Source organism: Haliaeetus albicilla, chromosome 17, assembly GCF_947461875.1.
Source record: "Haliaeetus albicilla chromosome 17, bHalAlb1.1, whole genome shotgun sequence".
Classification (NCBI taxonomy): Eukaryota; Metazoa; Chordata; class Aves; order Accipitriformes; family Accipitridae; genus Haliaeetus; species Haliaeetus albicilla.
In genome coordinates, this window is record NC_091499.1 from 739,856 (window position 1) to 760,095 (window position 20,240).

The 20,240-nt window shown below is 38.8% G+C and overlaps 1 protein-coding gene across 2 annotated transcripts in view; it reads right to left on the reverse strand.

Moving 5' to 3' along the window:
• The window catches only part of KHDRBS2 (KH RNA binding domain containing, signal transduction associated 2), a 379,002-nt gene that overhangs the window by 186,888 nt on the left and 171,874 nt on the right, over nt 1–20,240 (reverse strand). For both annotated transcript variants that reach the window (XR_011328340.1, XM_069804568.1), the window contains exon 4: nt 12,492–12,638. Coding sequence is in view for 1 of the 2 variants with exons in the window: in XM_069804568.1 (XP_069660669.1) it covers nt 12,492–12,638 (147 nt within the window). In the remaining variant the exon portion in view is untranslated. The remainder of the gene's footprint in view (nt 1–12,491; nt 12,639–20,240) is intronic.

A 20,240-nucleotide genomic window follows, 5' to 3' on the forward strand; every position in this document is an offset into this window, starting at 1 on the left:
ACATACAGGCATTTGGAAACACAGTATGACTACTCCCTTCAGTTCTCCTCCACCCCACTCCAAAAAGCAGGTCAAACAGAGTTATGTTTCTAGATGAAGTTGTAAAGACTGTTACAGAAAACACTGAGACATTTAACTCATGTTTCAGTTCTGTATTTGCAATGAAAACTGAGGTGTTATTTATCCCACCTAATGTGGATAGAAAGTTTTACCTCTGTAACACAATAGGAGGTGAGACTGTTTCCGCTGTATGCAATCATTTCCAGATCAGCCACCTCAGCTGCACTTCTTATCAGCTGATGTCTTGATTTAAAACTGAGATGGAATTAGCAAGGATTACACTGCATGATTTGCAAACTTGTATTATGGTATAGTTATTTTTAAATTATTATTATTATTATTTGAAAGAAATCAAAATGCAGAACAATGTCCTCAGAAATCGCTTCCTGGCTCAACACTATTAAATAGCCTTGCTAACTATTTGGACAATTATATGAAATCTTTTTTGGTACTGCTGTAAACTAGTGGGTGGTAAAAATGTGAAGGCTGAATTAATATCACAAATCTACATGGTTATTCTGACTACAGGGTCAGGATTCAAGAGTTGACATGAGAGAGCAGTCAAACAGAAAAAAAAAAAAAGTCTTATGAAATGAGGCTTACCAGCAACATGCTGTCTACTTAAGAACTGGTTTGAGGAAACATCTGATTTCTTTGACACCCTCTCTCTCTGAAGACCAAAAGGGACAACCAACAGCTGGAAAGAGGAGGAGGTGCTTTTAATGGGGAAAAGACACAGAACTACTGACTGGAAACTGAATTTAGGGGCAAAACCTTCCAACCTTGAAAACAGACATAGTTTCCTACCAGTAAGGGTAACTAGAGCTTAGAAGGAAGATGATGAATGCCAGATCATCTGGAGCACTTGAAGTGAGATTTGATATTTTTCTGAAACATGTATTTAGTACTCCATTTAGAAGAAATTCTACCAAACTGTATGGACTGGGACTCGAAGGGAATAGTTGTACTTCCTGTTTTCAGAAACCGCGAATCTATAAATTCTCCTTTGATTTTCTCTTCACAAGTTCTGGGAACAGAGAACTGCCTAGATTATTCCCATCACAATCAATAAATGTCTAAAGAAGATGTGCATAAGTCTCTCAGAAGGGTCAAGAATACCAGGCAGATGCATTCTTTCCTATCCTTATACCTATTTTCCCCAGAAATATTTGTGAGCCACAAGAAACCTGCCACCCTTTGAGACAGGACACCAGTTGGTTTATGCCAGTAGAGAGAACCTCTCAGGTGCACCGCATAATGCTTTACTCATGTACACAGAAGGAAAACTGCCAGGTTTAGTATCAAAAAGGGCTCCTCCCTCCCTTCCTGATTCTTGGTCTCTGATCAGACTGGTTGGAAAGATTCATTTGTCCATAAATAAAAGTCCTGAGCTGCGCATTCAGGCAGCCTTCCTCACCTGCAGTGGGTGCCAGGCAGTAGCAGAGCACTTGTCCTGCAGAGCAGGATGCACAACTAAATCTGGGGGTCTCGGTATGAGGGGAGCTGGATGAAATTTAGCAGCCTAACATTATATAATAATAGGCTACACAATATTATAGTAATACACTTTCGAATAAGTATAGCAATATATATCATTATACCAAACACAATACATAAGGTATAATAATATATAATAATATACACAAACTCAATGTAGAGTCTCTGTTCCCTCTGGCCTTAAACTACATAAAATCACTTCTAGCACAGAACTGATTAAAGGGCTGAAGTACAAGTCAAGATTTAATTGATATACTGTATGAATAGCCTTTGACTATGGCCCCTGGATAGAGTAATTTACATAAAAACAGGGTAGGGTTTGGCAGAAAATGAAATACATTCAGATTTTGTTTGTTTGCCATTTTAATAATAAGGATATGACTCAGACAGCTGTTTAGTTTGAAATGTGACACAGGAGAAATTATTTTTTTAAGTGATATTGCAATACGTGATTGCACTACAAAACAAAATGGGCTTTTGCATTCCAGCAGAAGATAGGATCTCTGACCATGCAAAAAGTTGAGCTCTGAGTAAAGACCGATTAACCAAATTAAAACAGAGATCTCTTTAAACATACTGCAACATATTCACACTGTTTGGGAGACAGATGGAGATGGTAAAACCCCATTCTCATGCAGGTATGCAATAGCATATCAGGGACTCATACCATTTTATGACATGAATCACCCACTGTACCACATTGAAAATGCAGTAGTGAAGCAGACTGTCAGGATTCCCATTGCACAGATATTTTTCAGAGCTTTATATCACCTCTGTCTTTAACTGCACCTGCTTTCAGTTTGGTATGCAAGCTCCTACCCTGGATGCAGTTCGTTTTACAGACCAATATAAATCTATGAAGTGCTTTTCAAAGCAAGATACACAGAAAAGTGTAGACCAGCCAATATCCAAGGCTCCATCTGTCTTTCTGATGTGTTTACAGGCCGAAAAGAAATCTCAATCAAAGTCAGAGGAAAATCTTTGTTTACATTAGCATTCGTTGGTTTCACCGATTTTTAACTGATCAGTTTAAGGACAATGACTGGACAGAGATTATAGCTGTTTATTGTGTAACTTAGCACCATGTTACCTATGCAAATGCTCTTTTTGACAGTGAGGGGATTTTCTTAGCCCCTCTGAGAAACAGCTGTGGTTTCCTGAACCTGCTGTAATTACTGTTATTATACATCTCAATTGCTTTTCCCCATCTGTTTTAACTCAGTGGCCCATGTGTGTTTGGCACCTAAGGAAATCCTACAGACTAGGGACTTGTGACTAGATTAAAACAGCTCAGAACTAGTGTCTTTAGAACAAAGCATTATTTATGCCCTTCCTCAAAAGTAACAATGATGTAAAGCAAATAATGAAAACAATGAACAGCTATTAATTGTCACTCTAAAAGTGCTTTTTTTTTTTTCTCTGCAAAGTTCTCCATGACCTTTTGAAGCCCTCACTGGTTGGAAAAAGTCACCCGCCTGTGACTCCCTGCCTGTTGTCCCACTGACAACTGTCGGACAGTATACATCTATTCATTTAACCCTAATCTCAGAGCCTAATTAAGATCCCAGGGTCAACTACTGTTCAATATCTTACTTTTGAATTTTAACACAGTTTAGAAAAGTGAAGAAACAACCAAAAGGAAAATTCTGAAAAATAAGGACTTTCCATTGTTTTCAGTTCCTTCTTGTACTGTCCTGCTCAGGCTAACTCTGTGGTAAGTATCCATTATAAACAGAAATGGAAGTATCTACCTTAATCAGAAATAGCCACAGATCCTGCTCAGCTTGTCACACTGTCTGCTTCTAAAAATTTCTCACTTCCTCCAGGCTGGCCCTAAACCCTCTGATTTTCAAGAGTGCTGTAATCGAGGTGTTCCTCACTGGGTCATTCACAAGTCATGCAGCCATGAAAATTATGCTGAAGTTGAATTAGTGTCCAACAGACACAAATCTTGTTCTAGCATGTCTAAAGCAGATCCATTTTTTTTCCGTGTTTAGTTAGTAAGAAGTGTAAAAATAAACTGCCTGCATCAAAGAGTTTTCAAGCAGCTGAGAGACAATGGCAAACAAGTAGGTAGATAGTAATTGTTCTCAAGTCCTTTAAATGGGAAATATGAGATATTTCCTCTTGAGCATGCTTTTGTTGACTTCTGCATCCAGCCTCAGCCTTCCTCTCTGAACAACCTCCTGCCTCTATTCGCTAGTGAGATTCTGTCCCATCATTCCCAGCTGACTCCCACTTACAGCTTTGGGTACCAGACTGCCCCACTCCTCTTTCTCCATAAGGTCTCCAGTCAGCTCTGAACAAAACTGATCACTAGGCTCTAGTGCCATCACGTGACTCTTCAGAAAGGTTATGCTTCATATAGACTTTCTTTTATAAACAGGCTTATGTCCCTGTGAGAGTTTCCTTTTGTTTTAATCTTAAGTCACCAATGGTTTCCCTTTGTAGTCAATGCACATACTGAATGTATTCAGGCTGCTGTCACTGGTCTTGTAGAAGTCCATTCTGTGGATGAATGTACCTTTATCCTTCATACAGATAAATTCTGCACAGGTTTACGTCGTATGGCATGGCACAGAGCAAATGAGACATCCATTTTTAAAGATCTCCAGGGATGGAGTTCAAAACTCTCATCAGCCACACCAAAAGTTGTCAAAGGGTAAGAGAGAGCACCTTGTTGATTAACAATTCTCTCTTTGGTTACAGCAAGAATATTAAGGATAGCTGGGCTGTTTTTGTAATATTCTGTTTTCTAGGGGAAGAGTTTATTGAGTGATTAAAAAAATCTGTTATGCTCATCATATTTATAAATTATATAAAAAAATTGAATAGTGAAGTGACAGTATTTCATTTAAAGTTATTCAGGGCAATAAAAATCTCAAGGTTACTGCAAAGAATTGCTGAAAGATCTCATTATACTCCATTAGAAAGAAAACTGGCAGAAAAAAAATGGAGTGCTAACAAATGCAAAATAATTCACATGAAAATAATTAAACTTAAGTATTGATAAACATTAAAATACTGAAAGTAAATAGCTGTAAACTAGCTATATTATCATTCAAGAAAGATGACCTGGATTTTTGACAAATGCCATTTGGAAAACATCAAATCAGTGCAAGCGGGAAGAATGGTGGACAGTACTAGAAAAAAACCTGACACTAAACCATAAAATAACACAACACCCATTTCATTAGTGTGCTGCTTCTTGACTGCCAAGATGAAGCTACTGTGTGCCGTCCTGGCCATCCCATCCCAACAACAACAAAAACGGTGTAAGCTAAGGAAGATGCAGAAAGATGTGGAAAGGATAGTCAGAGGTATGTCACGGGGATAATCAGAGCTACCTCCCCTTCTGTACAAGAGAAGATGGGGGGCTCAGAAAAGAAACAAATCCAGAACAATGTACAAGTGAGGATTGGTGTTACGATTATTCATTGCTTTTAACCAAGCATGGAGATGAGGGCACTCATAAAGTGTTAAGCAGTGGCTTTAAAACAAGAGGAAGTGGGCTTTGGGGGTTTTTTTTTGTTTCTATGCACAGTGCATAATTGAACTGTCAAACTCATTGCCACCTGATGTTTTTCTGAGGCCAAAAACTTAACTAAGGTTCAACAAAGCATTTGACAATCTCAGGGAAGAGAAGAAAGGTCTACTGCAGGGTATAATGCATGATGGTCTGGATACAGCCTTGAAAAGATTCAATTTTTGACTGCTGGAAGCTGAAAGAACACAACAGAGGAAGATTACTCTGTATTTGTGCTTTTTCTTTTATGCTTTCCTAAGTGAGCATAACTCGTCATCCTCACAACTGGCTACGCTGATCTTCGCTACATTAAAAAGAAATAGATAGGAAGTTTAAAAATGCCACCAAAACCTTCTCTCTTCCCCTTTTTTTTTTGAAAACAAGCAAAGAAACAAAAACCCAAAACAAAGTCCAAACCCCAACTCACTGCCTGGGTATTATTTGCAGTATGCTTTTCAATTTGAATTAAGGCAGGAAAAGACATCTTTTATTCGAGTCTACCTCCACGAATGAATTAAACCTCAAAAATCCCATTGTCAGTTTGCTGAAATAAGTGAAAGAGAGATAAAGTAACCTGGCTAAGCCACAAACCACTTCCTTAAAAGAGCCAAAATAAATAACTCTTATCTCCTTGCTTTCAGTCTTACATTTATAATCCCAATATTGTCCTTTTCTTTCCTCATATTGATGGCTGAAAAAAAAAGGACTAATATATATGATGGAAACACATAACAACATCTCACACATTTTTTTTTTATCATTACAAAGTAATTCTTTGCATGAAAAACAATTATTTTAGATACAATTTTCATGCCTGCTTTTATATAGAACCACATGGAATTTTGTTTTCAGGCCATGAAGTTGCAGCCTCTTCACCGGGTCAAATACCCAAGCTTTATTGATGGCATGATTGGCCAAATTGGTACTCACACACACACAGCTCTTAAATGAAATGCCAGATGTGTAGGAGGGTCTGGTGGTCCCTCTGAGGCGCAGGCGTTTGTACAGTCTAATGTGCAATACCACAGCCAACTTCTTGCTACATATTACAGACCTGCTATTAAGAAACCAGGAGCAATATCGTAGAATTCAAATTTCTCTGCGTGAATTTTATCACCTACGCCCAAATAATCGCTTCTCATCTGCCACTGGTGAAAAACTTAGATCCTAGCAAGAGGAAGCAGCAAGACAAGCCTATAAAATTGCTGATGAATACAGACTCAGCAAGCAAGTTGTAAATATTTCTTTAAACTACAGCCATGTCTCAATAGTATGCTCAGATTAATCGTCAGTGTAAAATGCCTGATCAGGTTAATGACTCTGGATAATGTGAAAGGCAAAACAAAGGGCTGGCTCTGGCAATAAGGCTGTGCCTTTTATATTGATTCCTTTGTGTGTCACAGAGAGATCACCAAGGGATTGGTTTCACAGACTAAATATGTCTCTGGCATATCTAAAAAGGTCTTAATCCCCTCAGAGTGGGAGTATCAACCCGTAAAGCACAGGTGAGGCTGTGAAGTAGCTATACCACCTTGGGGCAGCTGGGGAGCGAAGCCTAGGCAAACGGTCCTCACTGGTCTGGCAGGCCACAGGCGACCCACTCGTCACGACGCAAATTTAAAGACACTTGAGGAATTACGTGCTCTTTGTGTTGCTATCCAATTTATAGTTTCAGAGCAGAAAGAACCAGTAGTCTATATCACTAAGAACATAACAATTCAGTCAGTTGAGAAGTACTGGAGCTTAATTTTCAATTAAAAAGGCCGTTTTGGTGTATGTCTCCACCCCCAAACCTCCACTTTGAGGGATAGCTTTAGGGTTATTTTCATCACACTTAAAGTGAGTGATTCAAACTATGCAAGTTCTGCTGCTCAATCGGCCAACATAATGGTTAAGAAAAACACCAGAGTCTGTAAAAAGTCAAGAACCACTGTCCACTAATTATGATAACTCTCTTGAGTACACTTGTGTTTGAACATATTTATAATAATTTTAAGTAAAGTTTAGGAAAAAAAGCTGTGAAGAGGTAAAGCGCTATGAAATTCTAGGCCTTGACAGAATCTCTGATTTTTTTTCCTTGATTATCAAAATTTGTGTGTGAAATTGCCAGAGATTTTGCACACTGGGAAAAAAAGAACCCAGCACAACAGAAACAGCTGCTCAAATAATTTCTTTAACACAAGTTTAAAATAATTACTGTAGTAATTATTTCTTACTGCAAGTATCTTTGCAGAATATGCAAGTATGAATTATTTACTCTGACAGGTATAAAAGATGTCTCTCTCAGAGATGGAGCTCACCGTCATAGTTAGGGAAATATTTTGCCTGTTGAGGTTCTTCGAAAGAGGACAAAAAGAGTGACCCCTGCCCCCCCCCCCCAATAATATAGCTTATTTAGAAACAAAAGTAAGATTACAAAACCATGGAGTGTTAAATGGTATGTAAACAGAGATTTCATGTTATACTGCAGCACAGAAGAAATTCAGATGGCTAATAAAAAATGTGCAAAATATATGTCATATACCTACATGTACTTGTTATGAACCAGTCAAAACTGTTTTGCCAAGAAATTGTTACTGTGTACTGTATATAGTACAATACAACCAGCACAACATGGCATAACAGATCATTAGTAACTTTGGTCTGTAGTATGTATGAGTTACTATATAGAGAGTAAATGTATGTTTGAAGTAAAACAATTTCTTCTGAAGCATTAGCTAGAGAAAGACCTTCAAGGGATTAAACTCTACTTTAAGATTACTTAATGATTCCCACTGAAACAAACTGCTATCTAAGTTTGTTTTCAATTCTCCCCAGATCTGAATTTTGTCATACATATTTCTGGTATGAATAACCTCCAGTATGAAATTAGTAACTTTTTATTTCACTGAAAGGCTCTTTTTCCTCACTAATTTTCCATCTTTATTTAGGAAGACTGAAGAGCTGATGCTGGAAGCTGGATCAGTGAGAACACTTATTCTTAAATGACTGGTAAGAAAATTATTTTAATCAATGGTATGGAGCAAGGGGAGATTAAAGGATTTAAGTTAACTACTCACTAAGAGATTTAGGCATCTGTAAGAAAGTCTGGAAGTCATTGTAGCCTGAAATCACAGCAACAACATAAAAACTTTCATTCACCTGCTGCCTCATCATGCTAATTCCTAATAAAGGAATCTGATCTGATCAGCACCCTCAGAAAACACTGAGGTATACAGGCAGATGATCACGAGCAATTGTCCATCAACTGTACTGCTTTAAATGACCATGTGTTTATTCCCAGCCCTTGAGTGGTGCCAATATGCCTCAATTTAAATCGGATATAAGTGGCTAGGAAAATGTATGCAAATAAGTTGAACAGCAGCTCTTAAAGTGGTAATTGGTTCAATCTCTGATCATCTGACCGCACAGTTGTAAACACTCTTTTTAAAGCGGTCATGTCACTGCAGCTGCAACCTGCCCTCTACATAATAGCTCCCTATTACAGAGCACTCACACATGAAATGAATGATCAGTATCTGCTTCCCTCCTCATCCCAAGGGATGCTAACCATGTCAAATAAAAATGCTCTGCTTAAAGGGATAAAACGGTTATTAGAAAAAGATTTTGCGTGTGTTAGGAAGCACAGAACTCCTAAAGATGCTATAGCCCCTTACTGTAAGGAAATAATAGCTTGTTCAGCAAATATATTTGTATGTTTGGATGTAAATCAGAATAATATAGTTGTATCTGATAAGAATAATGGAGCATTTCATTGCTTCTTAATGGTGAAGAAAGCTGCACGGCATTTAATAGCTATGAACCTTTTAAAATCAGAAGAGCTTGAAAAGCTTCTAACCTATTTCCCCCCAATATTGGCCATTTTAAACATCTCCCCTTCTAGTTCACTGACCCTGCATCCCATTCTGAGGCACTGAGACATAACATCAGCCTTAGGTTCCTCACCCGGTCCTAGGTCCCTGGCAGTCTGGGGTCAGAAGTACTTGGCAGTCAGATACCGACGGATTTTATCAAAATCTGTGTCGGCCACAGATGTCCTCCTTCTAAGCATCCCTACTGTTCGTACTTTCCATATAGCTAATACTGGATAACTTACATTATCTTAACATCAGTTCCAAATTTGATCTTTACCCCAAATCCTTGACTTGGGGGAGCACATCTTGGTTTTCATTTTCACTAGGTTGCCAAAAAATCGGTGGAGCAGGCGGTTCGGTGTTTCGAAACTCCAAGGTATTAATCCTATTTACTTAACCGTTGGTCTTTTGATCTGTCATATTTCGATTATATTCAAATTTTCATATTGAGAGTAAACATCAAAATAAAACAGAGCACAATATCTAGATAGTAACTGAATACAAGACCCCTCCGGCAAAAGCCAAAGTTTTGGATAAAACCCACAAAAGATCTAGCAAAGTCAGCTGCAAAGTAAATCTTACCCAGCAGTTAGCAACACCCCGACGGCAGCTCCCACACAGAACTCAAGCCGTTTGCAAAACGGCAGCAGCAGACAGTAAATGAAGCCGCTTGGCTGTAAAAGCCTGTCAGGCAGTGGGTGATCTACTGAAGGCTGCAGATGCTGGGGGCTCAACCATTCCCCGAAATGCTTGTTGGAGGGATCCCAAGGCAGCACCTGAGGCCGAGCTGCCTGCAGCTTTGAAACGTGTTAACATGTGGAACAGCCAGTGCCGACAGCGGTACTTAGCTTCTACCTCTCACTTGGAGGTGAGATCTTCACTAGTAAAAATTTTGATACTATTCTTGGACAAGGTCTAAGGTGAAAATGAAGTGATCAAATTTAAATCAAAAGTACTTGTTCATTAAAACTTTGCTTCAGTTAATAAATGTTCTTTTTTTTTTCCTCAGTCCTATTCCATACTTTTCTCTTTTTCTATTATTACATTTTCTAGGCACTTATTTTAAAATTCAGTCTCATTAAAACTTACAGATTAAGTATAAAAACATTATTCCATCTTACTGACACAATCAGTGTAATTTCTGAGGGCAATATTTCACTTAAACTTCACAAAATTTATAAGCAATGTTGAAAACTCATTTGAATAGTTTATTACATCCTTGATTTGGCATAAATAAAACTGTTAGGTTCTACTGCTTTCACCCCTGTCATGCAATTCTAGTATTCACTACTGCAATAAATTAGGTCTTATAAACAGCAAAACATCATAAAACAAATCCAAGAGATGCTGTAAATAAGGAACAAAAAAGAAATTATCTAGTGGAAGCTTTTTGAGTGTAAACCCCTTGACACATGTTGTAACCAGCCAGTTAATAATTGCTTTGTAAATTGTTGTAAATCTGAAACGAAGCAGAGGGGATAAAACTAACACACAAGTCATAAAGTACAATTGTTACTTGTTTGGAGTGATTATTGCCGCTGACAACCAAGTTCAAAATTTTGTAACAAAGAATCTGTTTTTACATCTCCTCCAGTGTAGCTATTATACTTGTGCTGGAAAACACATATAATCCTTAACAATAAATAATGTGTCACACAAAATACATGCTTGGGCAGATGCTGAATATTTACAACAGCAACATGCCACAAATTTTAACACCAGTCTCATCACACACTGCTCTCTCTCCCTTATTCACCCAGAACAGATTTCCTCAGGTTGGACAGAATACATAATGGATTTTAAAAATCCAGGGGGGCATAGGAAGGGGTACCATCATCACTGCGTCGTGCTATAATGCAGGAGCTCTCTTCCAGAATGAAGAGGACATAAAAAGACAACTTTAAACAGGAACCTCTTACAGAAACAAATTAAAGTTTGGCAAAGTCATGAACAACTAGAAATAGGGTTATCCAAAGGACAGAGACTGGCAATCTTCGTAATTGGCCTTGTTACCATTTTTAGCTACAACACTCCAGACTTTTCAGGAACGTGTTACTTAACTATAAATTTTCTTCCAGTGTTATGGCTTGGCAGATCTTCACCATTAACTTGCAGCCAAATTGTCATTCCATCTTAGGTTGCCAGTATTACAACACTGACCTAATTTGACCCTTGTATTATATATTCAACACAGAGTAAGAAATCATGAAAAAAATGCTTTCTTGTCTCATGGTTATTTCCCAGAATTTGAAGTGGTATTTTATTACCAGTGTTCCCAAACTGGAAGCATAATAAGGCGATGGAAAAGGAGAATCAGAAAGATAGAGTCAACTTGTTAAAATATAGCTCATTTATGGGCACCCACTTGGTGCCAACAAACTTTATGATTTAAAACAAATATCCAGCTATTTATTTTTAACAATTTTAAGTTACTTATTTTGTAATCTTAAAAAAATGTTTAGTTACCCTAAAATATTTGAACATTTTCAATACTGTACTTAAATACTGTTCTTGTAATGTATTCTCCTTTCCCCCCACCAAGAAGCCACCACCAAATAAAACATTTAAGTTGTGCCGTGCAAATATGTGCATGCCTTGCCTGAACATCTCTTATCTTGGCTTCATATTACTCATAATAAAAAGGCTTTCATTGAATCCTTCCATTATTATTGAGAGATATGAACAGTTATTGCACTTCATTTTTTTAATCACAAATAAAAACAAGCTCCCATTATATTTTTTTTTGAGGAATGCAAGTTCTGAACATTTTTAGAGTCCTAAATAGTCTCAGGATAGACCTCAGATGATAACTCACATAATTCTAGTACTACACAAAGCAACCTTCACTTAGCATTTAGCATGCATATGCTTAAATTCTAGGACAAATTTTAAGTATGAAAATATCATGGAATACTGTATAAATGTGGAGAAAATAAATTTCAGAGTTTGATAGAAAATCAATAAACAAAAAGGTAAATATTTCTGAAAGTGATATATTTAAAATAAATCGAACTGAAAAGGTTCCCAGCTTTAGAATAAGTTTCTGCACTCTCCTAGCTGATGGAGGATTGCTAAACTGTGGTCTGAGTCATGACAAGCTGTCTGAACAGAAACGTCTGAGGAATGTTTTGCTCATGCTATTTGCTCCACAAGAAATTCATTACCTCCATTAACAAGATATTTGTATATATCATTAAATATACAAAAATGGTTTTTACAGACTTAAATATTCAAAAATCTTGAAAGTGTACTCAAATACTAATGACGAATGTCTGCAACCAAAAAAAAAAAGTAATCCACCCTTCCCTCCAAAAACCAAGAAGGGAAAGCAAAAAACAATGACAAATGGAAATAATGAAACATCTAGAAAATACATCAGGGGATCAACTGTGACAATTAATGGCCTGTTTGGCATCCCCTGAGATGAAAGAATGAAAGATGAATGTTCAACAGGACTTTTTTTTTTTTCCTTGAGCTAAAGGTGTTTAAAGAAGGCACAAATTCAATCCAGCAAAACTAAAAGCAGTCACAGAAGAATGCTATAAGCCACTTACAGGAACGAGGAATTTTTTTATTTCTTCCAAGGCATGACTCATACGAGAATACGCCTCTCCAGGTGGAGCAAACACTTCAATTAATACGTGAAGCTCATCACTCAAGTGCGCGTATTTGGCTTCTCCACTTTTCCTTAGTTCTTCCTCCTATGAAAAAAGGGTGGTTTTTTTTTTTTTAGAACTGGGAATCTGCTAATTTTGCATTGATTTAGCATTTACAGAGAACATGACAAAAGGACATAATATAAGCAGACTTCTAAACCCCTTGAGAAATAAAAGTCTAGTACAAGCTACTTAAAGATTTAAAAATCAGTTTTGAGTGTTTGAATGATAAAACCAGCATAATTATCATCTACAACAGATTTTAATCAGCACAGTGAAAAAATGCTAAATACTCCAGAAGTGAGTACTGAAATATTAAATCCATAATGGAAAAGCTGCATTAATCTCTCTGAATCTTAGCTGTTCACAAAAAAATGCATGTGGGTTGGGGCAATCCCAAGCACAACTACAGGCTGGGCAGAGAATGGATCGAGAGCAGCCCTGCGGAGAAGGAATCGGGGATGTTGGTTGACGAGAAGCTCAATATGACCCAGCAATGTGCGCTCACAGCCCAGAAAGCCGACCGTATGGTGGGCTGCATCAAAAGCGGTGTGACCAGCAGGTTGAGGGAGGGGATTCTGCCCCTCTGCTCCGCTCTGGTGAGACCCCACCTGCGGTTCTGTGTCCAGATCTGGGGTCCTCAGCATAAGGAGGACATGGACCTGTTGGGGCGGGTCCAAAGGAGGGACACGAAGACGATCAGAGGGCTGGAGCACCTCTCCTGTGAAGACAGGCTGAGAGTTGGGGTTTTTCAGCCTGGAGAAGAGTAGGCTTCAGGGAGACCTTATAGCAGCCTGCCAGTACCTAAAGGGAGCCTACAAGAAAGCTGGAGAGGGACTTTTTACAAGGGCACGTACTGATAGGACAAGGGGTAATGGCTTTAAACTGCAAGAGGGTAGATTTAGATGAGATGTAAAGAAGAAGTTCTTCACCGTGAGGGTGGTGAGGCACTGGAACAGGTTGCCCAGAGAGGTTGTGGCTGCCCCATCCCTGGCAGTGTCCAAGGCCAGGTTGGATGGGGCTTTGAGCAACCTGGTCTAGCGGAAGGTGTCCCTGCCCATGGCAGGGGGGTGGAACTAGATGGTCTTTAAGGCCCCTTCCAACTCAAACCATTCTGTGATTCTATGAACTAAAATAAAGATCCATTTAGCCATTCTGGAGCACTTTAACAAATGCTATTGTTTATTAAAGTCTTTAAATTATTAAATGAATACCTGCAGGCTGTACATTTTAGTATCGCTAAAGGAAAGTATGCCCTAGTACTTCTATCTGAGACATGAGGTCTCAGTTTCAGTCCCAGTACCGATATATGGTACCTATGCAACCTAACGTACACTGGTTAAGATGGTGATTCACCTCAGCTAGATTTATCTTGACAATCTTTGGGTCCTGGTTTTCCAGCTACAAAATAAGCCTAATAATCTACCTTACGTTAGAGTAATGTTCTGAACTGTCACTCCACTTTCTTATACAAGGCTTTGAGATCGTGAATGTAAATTGTAATGCACATTCATAGTAGTTACCTCTGCATAAAAAGCAAAGGTATAAAACAGTGATCATGTTAATGGCATTGGCTGTGACAACATAATGAAAAATTTATGTCATTATTACACAAGATAGCAATAAGTCATGCTGAAGAAATGATGAGTTGAAAACTCAAGTCTTCAAAAATATTTTGAGAAATGTCATTTTGAATAAAATATGTGTATCTGCATTCTATAGATGGAAAATATAATCACAGAAAAAGAAGTAAACTCATTTGCTTGAAATTGGCTAAGAAGTTATAGATTTTAGTAGATACTAAAATAATACTTTATTAATATTTAGATATCTAAGATATAAAACTTGTAACAATAGGTTACAATTTTTATTTATTTTGGTTATTTAATTCTGCATTAACCTCACTTATTTTAGCCTTGCCTAATTTACATCAGTGCTTGACACCAAAAATATTTGCACGATACTATGCTTCAAACAATACACATACAGTTCTTTATATCTACAGTAAAGATCCAGCCCCAAGGACTTTCTGATTTTTCACAGAATACACAATGGTTACATCCTTTAGCTCCAGAGCCCTAGGTCTGACTCCATGGTAAGTAAACATTTTGCAGATGATGATAAAATCATAACTCAATAAATGTGATTCAGGATTTTACTTTTAAAAGTTGAAAATTGACATAACTGTTTTCAACTAAAAACTGAAAATTAAGTTAAGCAGCACAGATGGTAGAACGTTTTTATCTTTAAGTATCTTTGGCATTTTAGCTTATCACCAAAATCTCATTGAAATGTCCATAAGAACCAGAGCATACTATAACGGTCTATCATGAAATGTTACAGTACTTTTCAGTTTTCTGGAAAAAAACCATTTGATTGCAGCTTCTGGAATAATTCAACATGAAGTATTTCAACAGAACTAAGTTTTAATAGTTAGAAAGCGACATCCTAGTAATTGCTGAAAGTTTCTTTCATATTGCTTTTTTAAGATTCTTAAATAACAGAAAGCTCCAAAAGTTGTCTTTCAGGAGAAGACTACCAATAAACTTTGCAAAAAATATAAATGGGATTTTTTTTCCAACTAGAAAAAGTAAAAAATAATGTTTGGCTCATTATTTTGATGAGGATTTTGCACTGCTAAGACATCAGTAAGATAATTTTATAATGCAGACCTGTCTTACAGAAAGTTAGATACATGCTTGTATGGTGGTAACAACAGTAATGATGTTTCTCTTTTATTTTCTCAGCAAACTCAGGAATTCTTAAAACACATCATATTATAAGCTTCCTCCTAGGTTCAGCACATGCTTTCTGTCACTACTCCGCAGTCCTTTCTATAGTTGTTAGTAACAGCAAGCTAGGGCCGTGAGATCCTCAACATGTCTTTCTGAGCCTATCTAATGATGTTTTTTCTTGTGCAACGCTTGGGGTTAAAGACTGAATTTTCACACAGTACTTCTTCCCACAACAGGGCAAAATGTCAGAAAAACGCTTCTTTTATTGCAAGCGTGTGTGTTGATAGAGAGAAACTTAAACCACTTCAGGAAAAATATGGAAGAGTAAGAACTCACAGACCTTGCGAGCACTGTACCAAGCTTTGCTTCCCAAAGCCAGTGAATGTATTTTAGGACCGAACGTAGCCTTACATTTAATTGTATGTCAGGTATCAGGAATCTAACAAGCAAAACAACAGACATAGCTCGCACTATTGAGGAGACACTCGTCAATATGGAAGGTTACAGCTACCTGGCAGGTAATACAGCTTTCCAAGTGCAGTGCGGATGAATGGGCTCTCCCAGGAGCACATGAAGTTGGACAACACCTTTGTAAGTCTTCATTAGCAAGCAGCACAACCCAACTGCACAGCAAAATGGTCAATGCTGCGGACCCGACATCCACACTACTTATATTTAGGATGACAGCGTTACCCCCTCTCTAGCACTTCAGTGGGTTTTGCTTCCTGCTAGTTGTAGGCTGGTTGCACAATCTGAGTTCCCATTAGAAGTCAGAGGGCCTTCCTGGAGCCCAGCTCTGGTTTACTTTCACAGGACAGGAGTCTAGTTCATAAAGGTCTCCAATGCTCCAGCTCAATTACTTGTGGACTTCAGCTGTTTCTCATATAATTCTGCCTTAACTACCTGTGAGGTGCAGCTATTCCCCATGGTGCTGTCTCGAACTTTTGTTGGATTGTCATAGCTTTTTCTGTTCTACGATACCCCACGTCATGCCCAGCAGTTTTACAGACCCTATTCAGCTTGCACAGCCTTGGCCAGGGTCTACCCAGCAGCCCAGTCGTTTGCCCACACCCGTAGCACGGGAATTGTAACTGCTTAAGCCCACTCGTGTAGACATGAACTGAATCACAGTGAAAGACAATGTGCATTGAAAGCCTGCTGGATTTGCTGTAGCGAACTACCCTGAAAACAATCAAAATGCAGTTAAGTCTTAGGCACTGGATCTTAGGGGAAAAAAAAAACCAACAAACCAACAAACCTGGGACCTGATCAGTTCTGATTTATAAAACAAATGGAATAGATTCCCTGGGCTTCTGGATCGGTGATGGCAATCTCTCTTGGTACTGACCCTTAAGTTAATAATATGGTTCTTATTTACTGCATGGTGATGATGTTTATTTAACTCCGCTGCGGGTTGAGCACAGCAGAGGAAACACACACCACCCTCCAGAGACAACTGCCCCCTTGTCCTGATCTTCTTCCACTCCCTTTTGCATGCCAATTCCCTTCATCTCTCAAGACTGACGGTACTATACTCCATACCTGAACCCAGCTCTCCTCACATTCTGTGCTTCGGGCTTCCTTCATCCTCATCAGCTGCCTTACAGCACGTCTGTCACACGGTGCTGAAGTCCACCCACCCTTAACCTGACGCATGGCTCCACAGCCCAGTCCCTCATAAAAGTTAACAGGTATTTTGAAACACTGGCTGTGTTTTATAATTTCCAGTTGACCAAAGCAGGGAAAATGAATTATAAAACTCTATAGCAGAAATTTGAGGAGTACCAACCTCTGCAAAAGTGAAGCATGTGAGTGATAAGAACATAAAGGCCAAGAAAAATGATGAATTCTCTCTGGATGAGAAAGCAGCCTTACCATTTTAAAAGGATGCGTGCTGACAGAGAACTGATTTCTAGCTGCAACCCCGGCCAAAATGGTTGAATAAAACTACTGGAAGGAACTTGAAAGAACAAATGGAGTTTGCATAGCAAACACAGCCCAGATTGATGAACAAAAAGTGTCCTCATAAAACTGAAGTAACCAGAATATCCAAGAATAATAGAAGAGAAACCTGCAGCAGGAATTGTGTAGATCTCAGAGATAAATTTTATCAATACAATACATAGAACTTCCTATAATGTAACAAATACAGCTATGAAAAGAAACAACAGGTACTTGAAGAACAATATAAGAACTGCAGTGGATTTCCTATCTTGCAAGAGTTTGCAAATAAAAGCATAGCGCAGAGACTAGACAAAGATGATAATCACAGCGCTGTTGCTACAGAGGCATTATTCATAAGAACAATGGACAATGCTACGGAAGAAAATTAATGAGGATGCAGTTTGACAAATGCAAACATATTAATTTTTAATCTGGACATAAATGCAAAAATCAAGATGTTGTCTGCAACAGTGACTGTAGTAAAAGTAACAAGTGAACTATACGGCAACAAGTAAATCAGAATTGATACAATTTCTTGGTGGTACCTGTTTGGGGGTTAAAAAGCTTTCAGGTCTTAGGTCCATCAGTGGAGAAAGAGAACAACAAAAAAAGAGGAGCAATTTGAGAACGGATGAGGTGGAATGGGACAGTTCTCAGCAGAGTACAGAGCAAAGCTAAAAGAGCTTAGCCATCCCTTGACTCTTGTTTTTAAACCAGTTATTCTCACTCCAGGAAGAAGAATAAAGAAGATGGAGATGGTGAGTACATGAGGAGACCTCACACAGCAGAGCTGAGAGAGTGGGTGTACAACACCTGCAGTCAGCCACAGAGACCGCACAATGAAATACAGGCATGTAAAAAGAACATTGCTTATAACAGAGGAAATTTTTGGAGATACAGGTGACAACAATTATTTTTCTATACTTGATGCATCATTAAAATTCTTGTACTTACTTTGGTGAAATGGAGCAGAGATTTGTGTACATTCAGTATTGCCTTGGGCAAACAGGCCCTTCAATTCAAGGGTGCTTTATCTCCTGATGCTTTTCATAATGAAATACAACAACATCTTAATGGCAAAGAGGTACTAAGCTGTACCTAGATCATATTTTTATTTAGATAGGTGAGAAGGAAAACAGAAGACAAATCAGTAGAATGCAATGATAACACAACCACTGAATCACTATTGAAAGAGCCCAAACATCTGGGGTGAACATTTGATGAATGAAAAATATAAATTCTGTGAAAGAAAATAAATGTGTAGGAGAAAGGTTAACACATTAAAGCGGTACATGCCAAAGCTGACCACTGTGACCAACAACTAGTGATCTATGTATAAATTACCTGCCAGAAAACCGATAGAGCAGACACAGAGTTCACAAACCTACAAATGTTCCTACACTTGTACACATCTAAGCAAAACTAAAGAAGCAGAGGTAAGAATCACCTGGTCATTAGACAACTGCTGCTAGAACTAAACAAGCCAAAGATGTTCAATGAATATAACCAGTGAATTGCAAGTTTGCAAAGCTAATGCAGGAAATTAAAGATCCTCAAGAAATGCACAATTGCCATATGTAAAGATGCTTCCTAAGAAGATTACGTTCATCTTAAAACTTATGATTACAACTAGGGACCACTGCATTCAGGGTGCCTTCACATTCAGGAAGAAGACTTTGCCTTAATTAATGAGAGTACAAAATGTCATGTTTTTATTTATGAGAGGCTAATTACTGATTTGTTGCAACCAAGTTACAAAGTAGGCCGGTTGAACTCCCACCAAGCTGTTACACTCCTATGGGCAAAAACATACCTTATATGAAGTTTTGGGTTTTTTTCTTCCTGAAGTTGTAAAAGTCTAATCAAAGAATTATTAGTAGTCTAGTTCCATACTAACACTTGCAGCTGAAATTACATGTAGGTGAAATGAGATCTCATACACAAACTTTCTAGTGTCTGACCCTTTCCCCGGTGTTAGGCTCACCATTCCACTGCCCTGAGGGGTCCTGAGGTTAATGGCTTCAGCTGGGGAGGGCACTGCTGTGAGCTGGCAGCACCTTGAGTCCTTTGCTGTGAGATGTGTAATACTGACGGTGACAATTCCTTCCTCCTCTCGCCAGGAAGCACTTGGGGTAATTTTTAGGTTTGCGAGCATGCTAGATAAGTTCTCTTTCTCCATCGTTTTGCAGCTCCACTCCTGTCCTGGTTTCAGCTGGGATAGAGTTAATTGTCTTCCTAGTAGCTGGTACAGTGCTATGTTTTGGGTTCAGTATGAGAAGAATGTTGATAACACACTGATGTTTTCAGTTGTTGCTAAGTAATGTTTAGTCTAAAGTCAAGAATCTTTCAGCTTCTCATGCCCAGCCAGCAAGAAAGCTGGAGGGGCACAAGAAGTTGGCACAGGACACAGCCAGGGCAGCTGACCCAAACTGGCCAAAGGGGTATTCCATATCATGGGACGTCATGCCCAGTATATAAACTGGGGGGAGTGGGAGTGGGGGATTGCCGCTCGGGGACTAACTGGGTGTCGATCGGCAGGTGGTGAGCAATTGCACTGCACATCATTTGTACATTCCAATCCTTTTATTATTGCTGTTGTCATTTTATTATCGTTATCATTATTAGTTTCTTCTTTTCTGTTCTATTAAAGCGTTCTTATCTCAACCCATGAGTTTTACTTCTTTTCCTGATTCTCTCCCCCATCCCACTGGGTGGGGGGGAGTGAGTGAGCGGCTGCGTGGTGCTGAGTTGCTGCCTGGGGTTAAACCATGACAACTCCCCACCCAAACTCGGTATATATGGCAAGTTTTACATATGCTGCGTAGTTCCTCTTTGCTCTTTTTGTCCCTCGCCAAGTACCTCACCCAGCTCCCTGGGTCACACTCCCTTCACGAGCGGCGCCTGACCTTGGCGCCAAGGCCCTGTTTTCGGCCCCGGAGCCTTCCTCATCATCCTGTGCCTTTGCCTG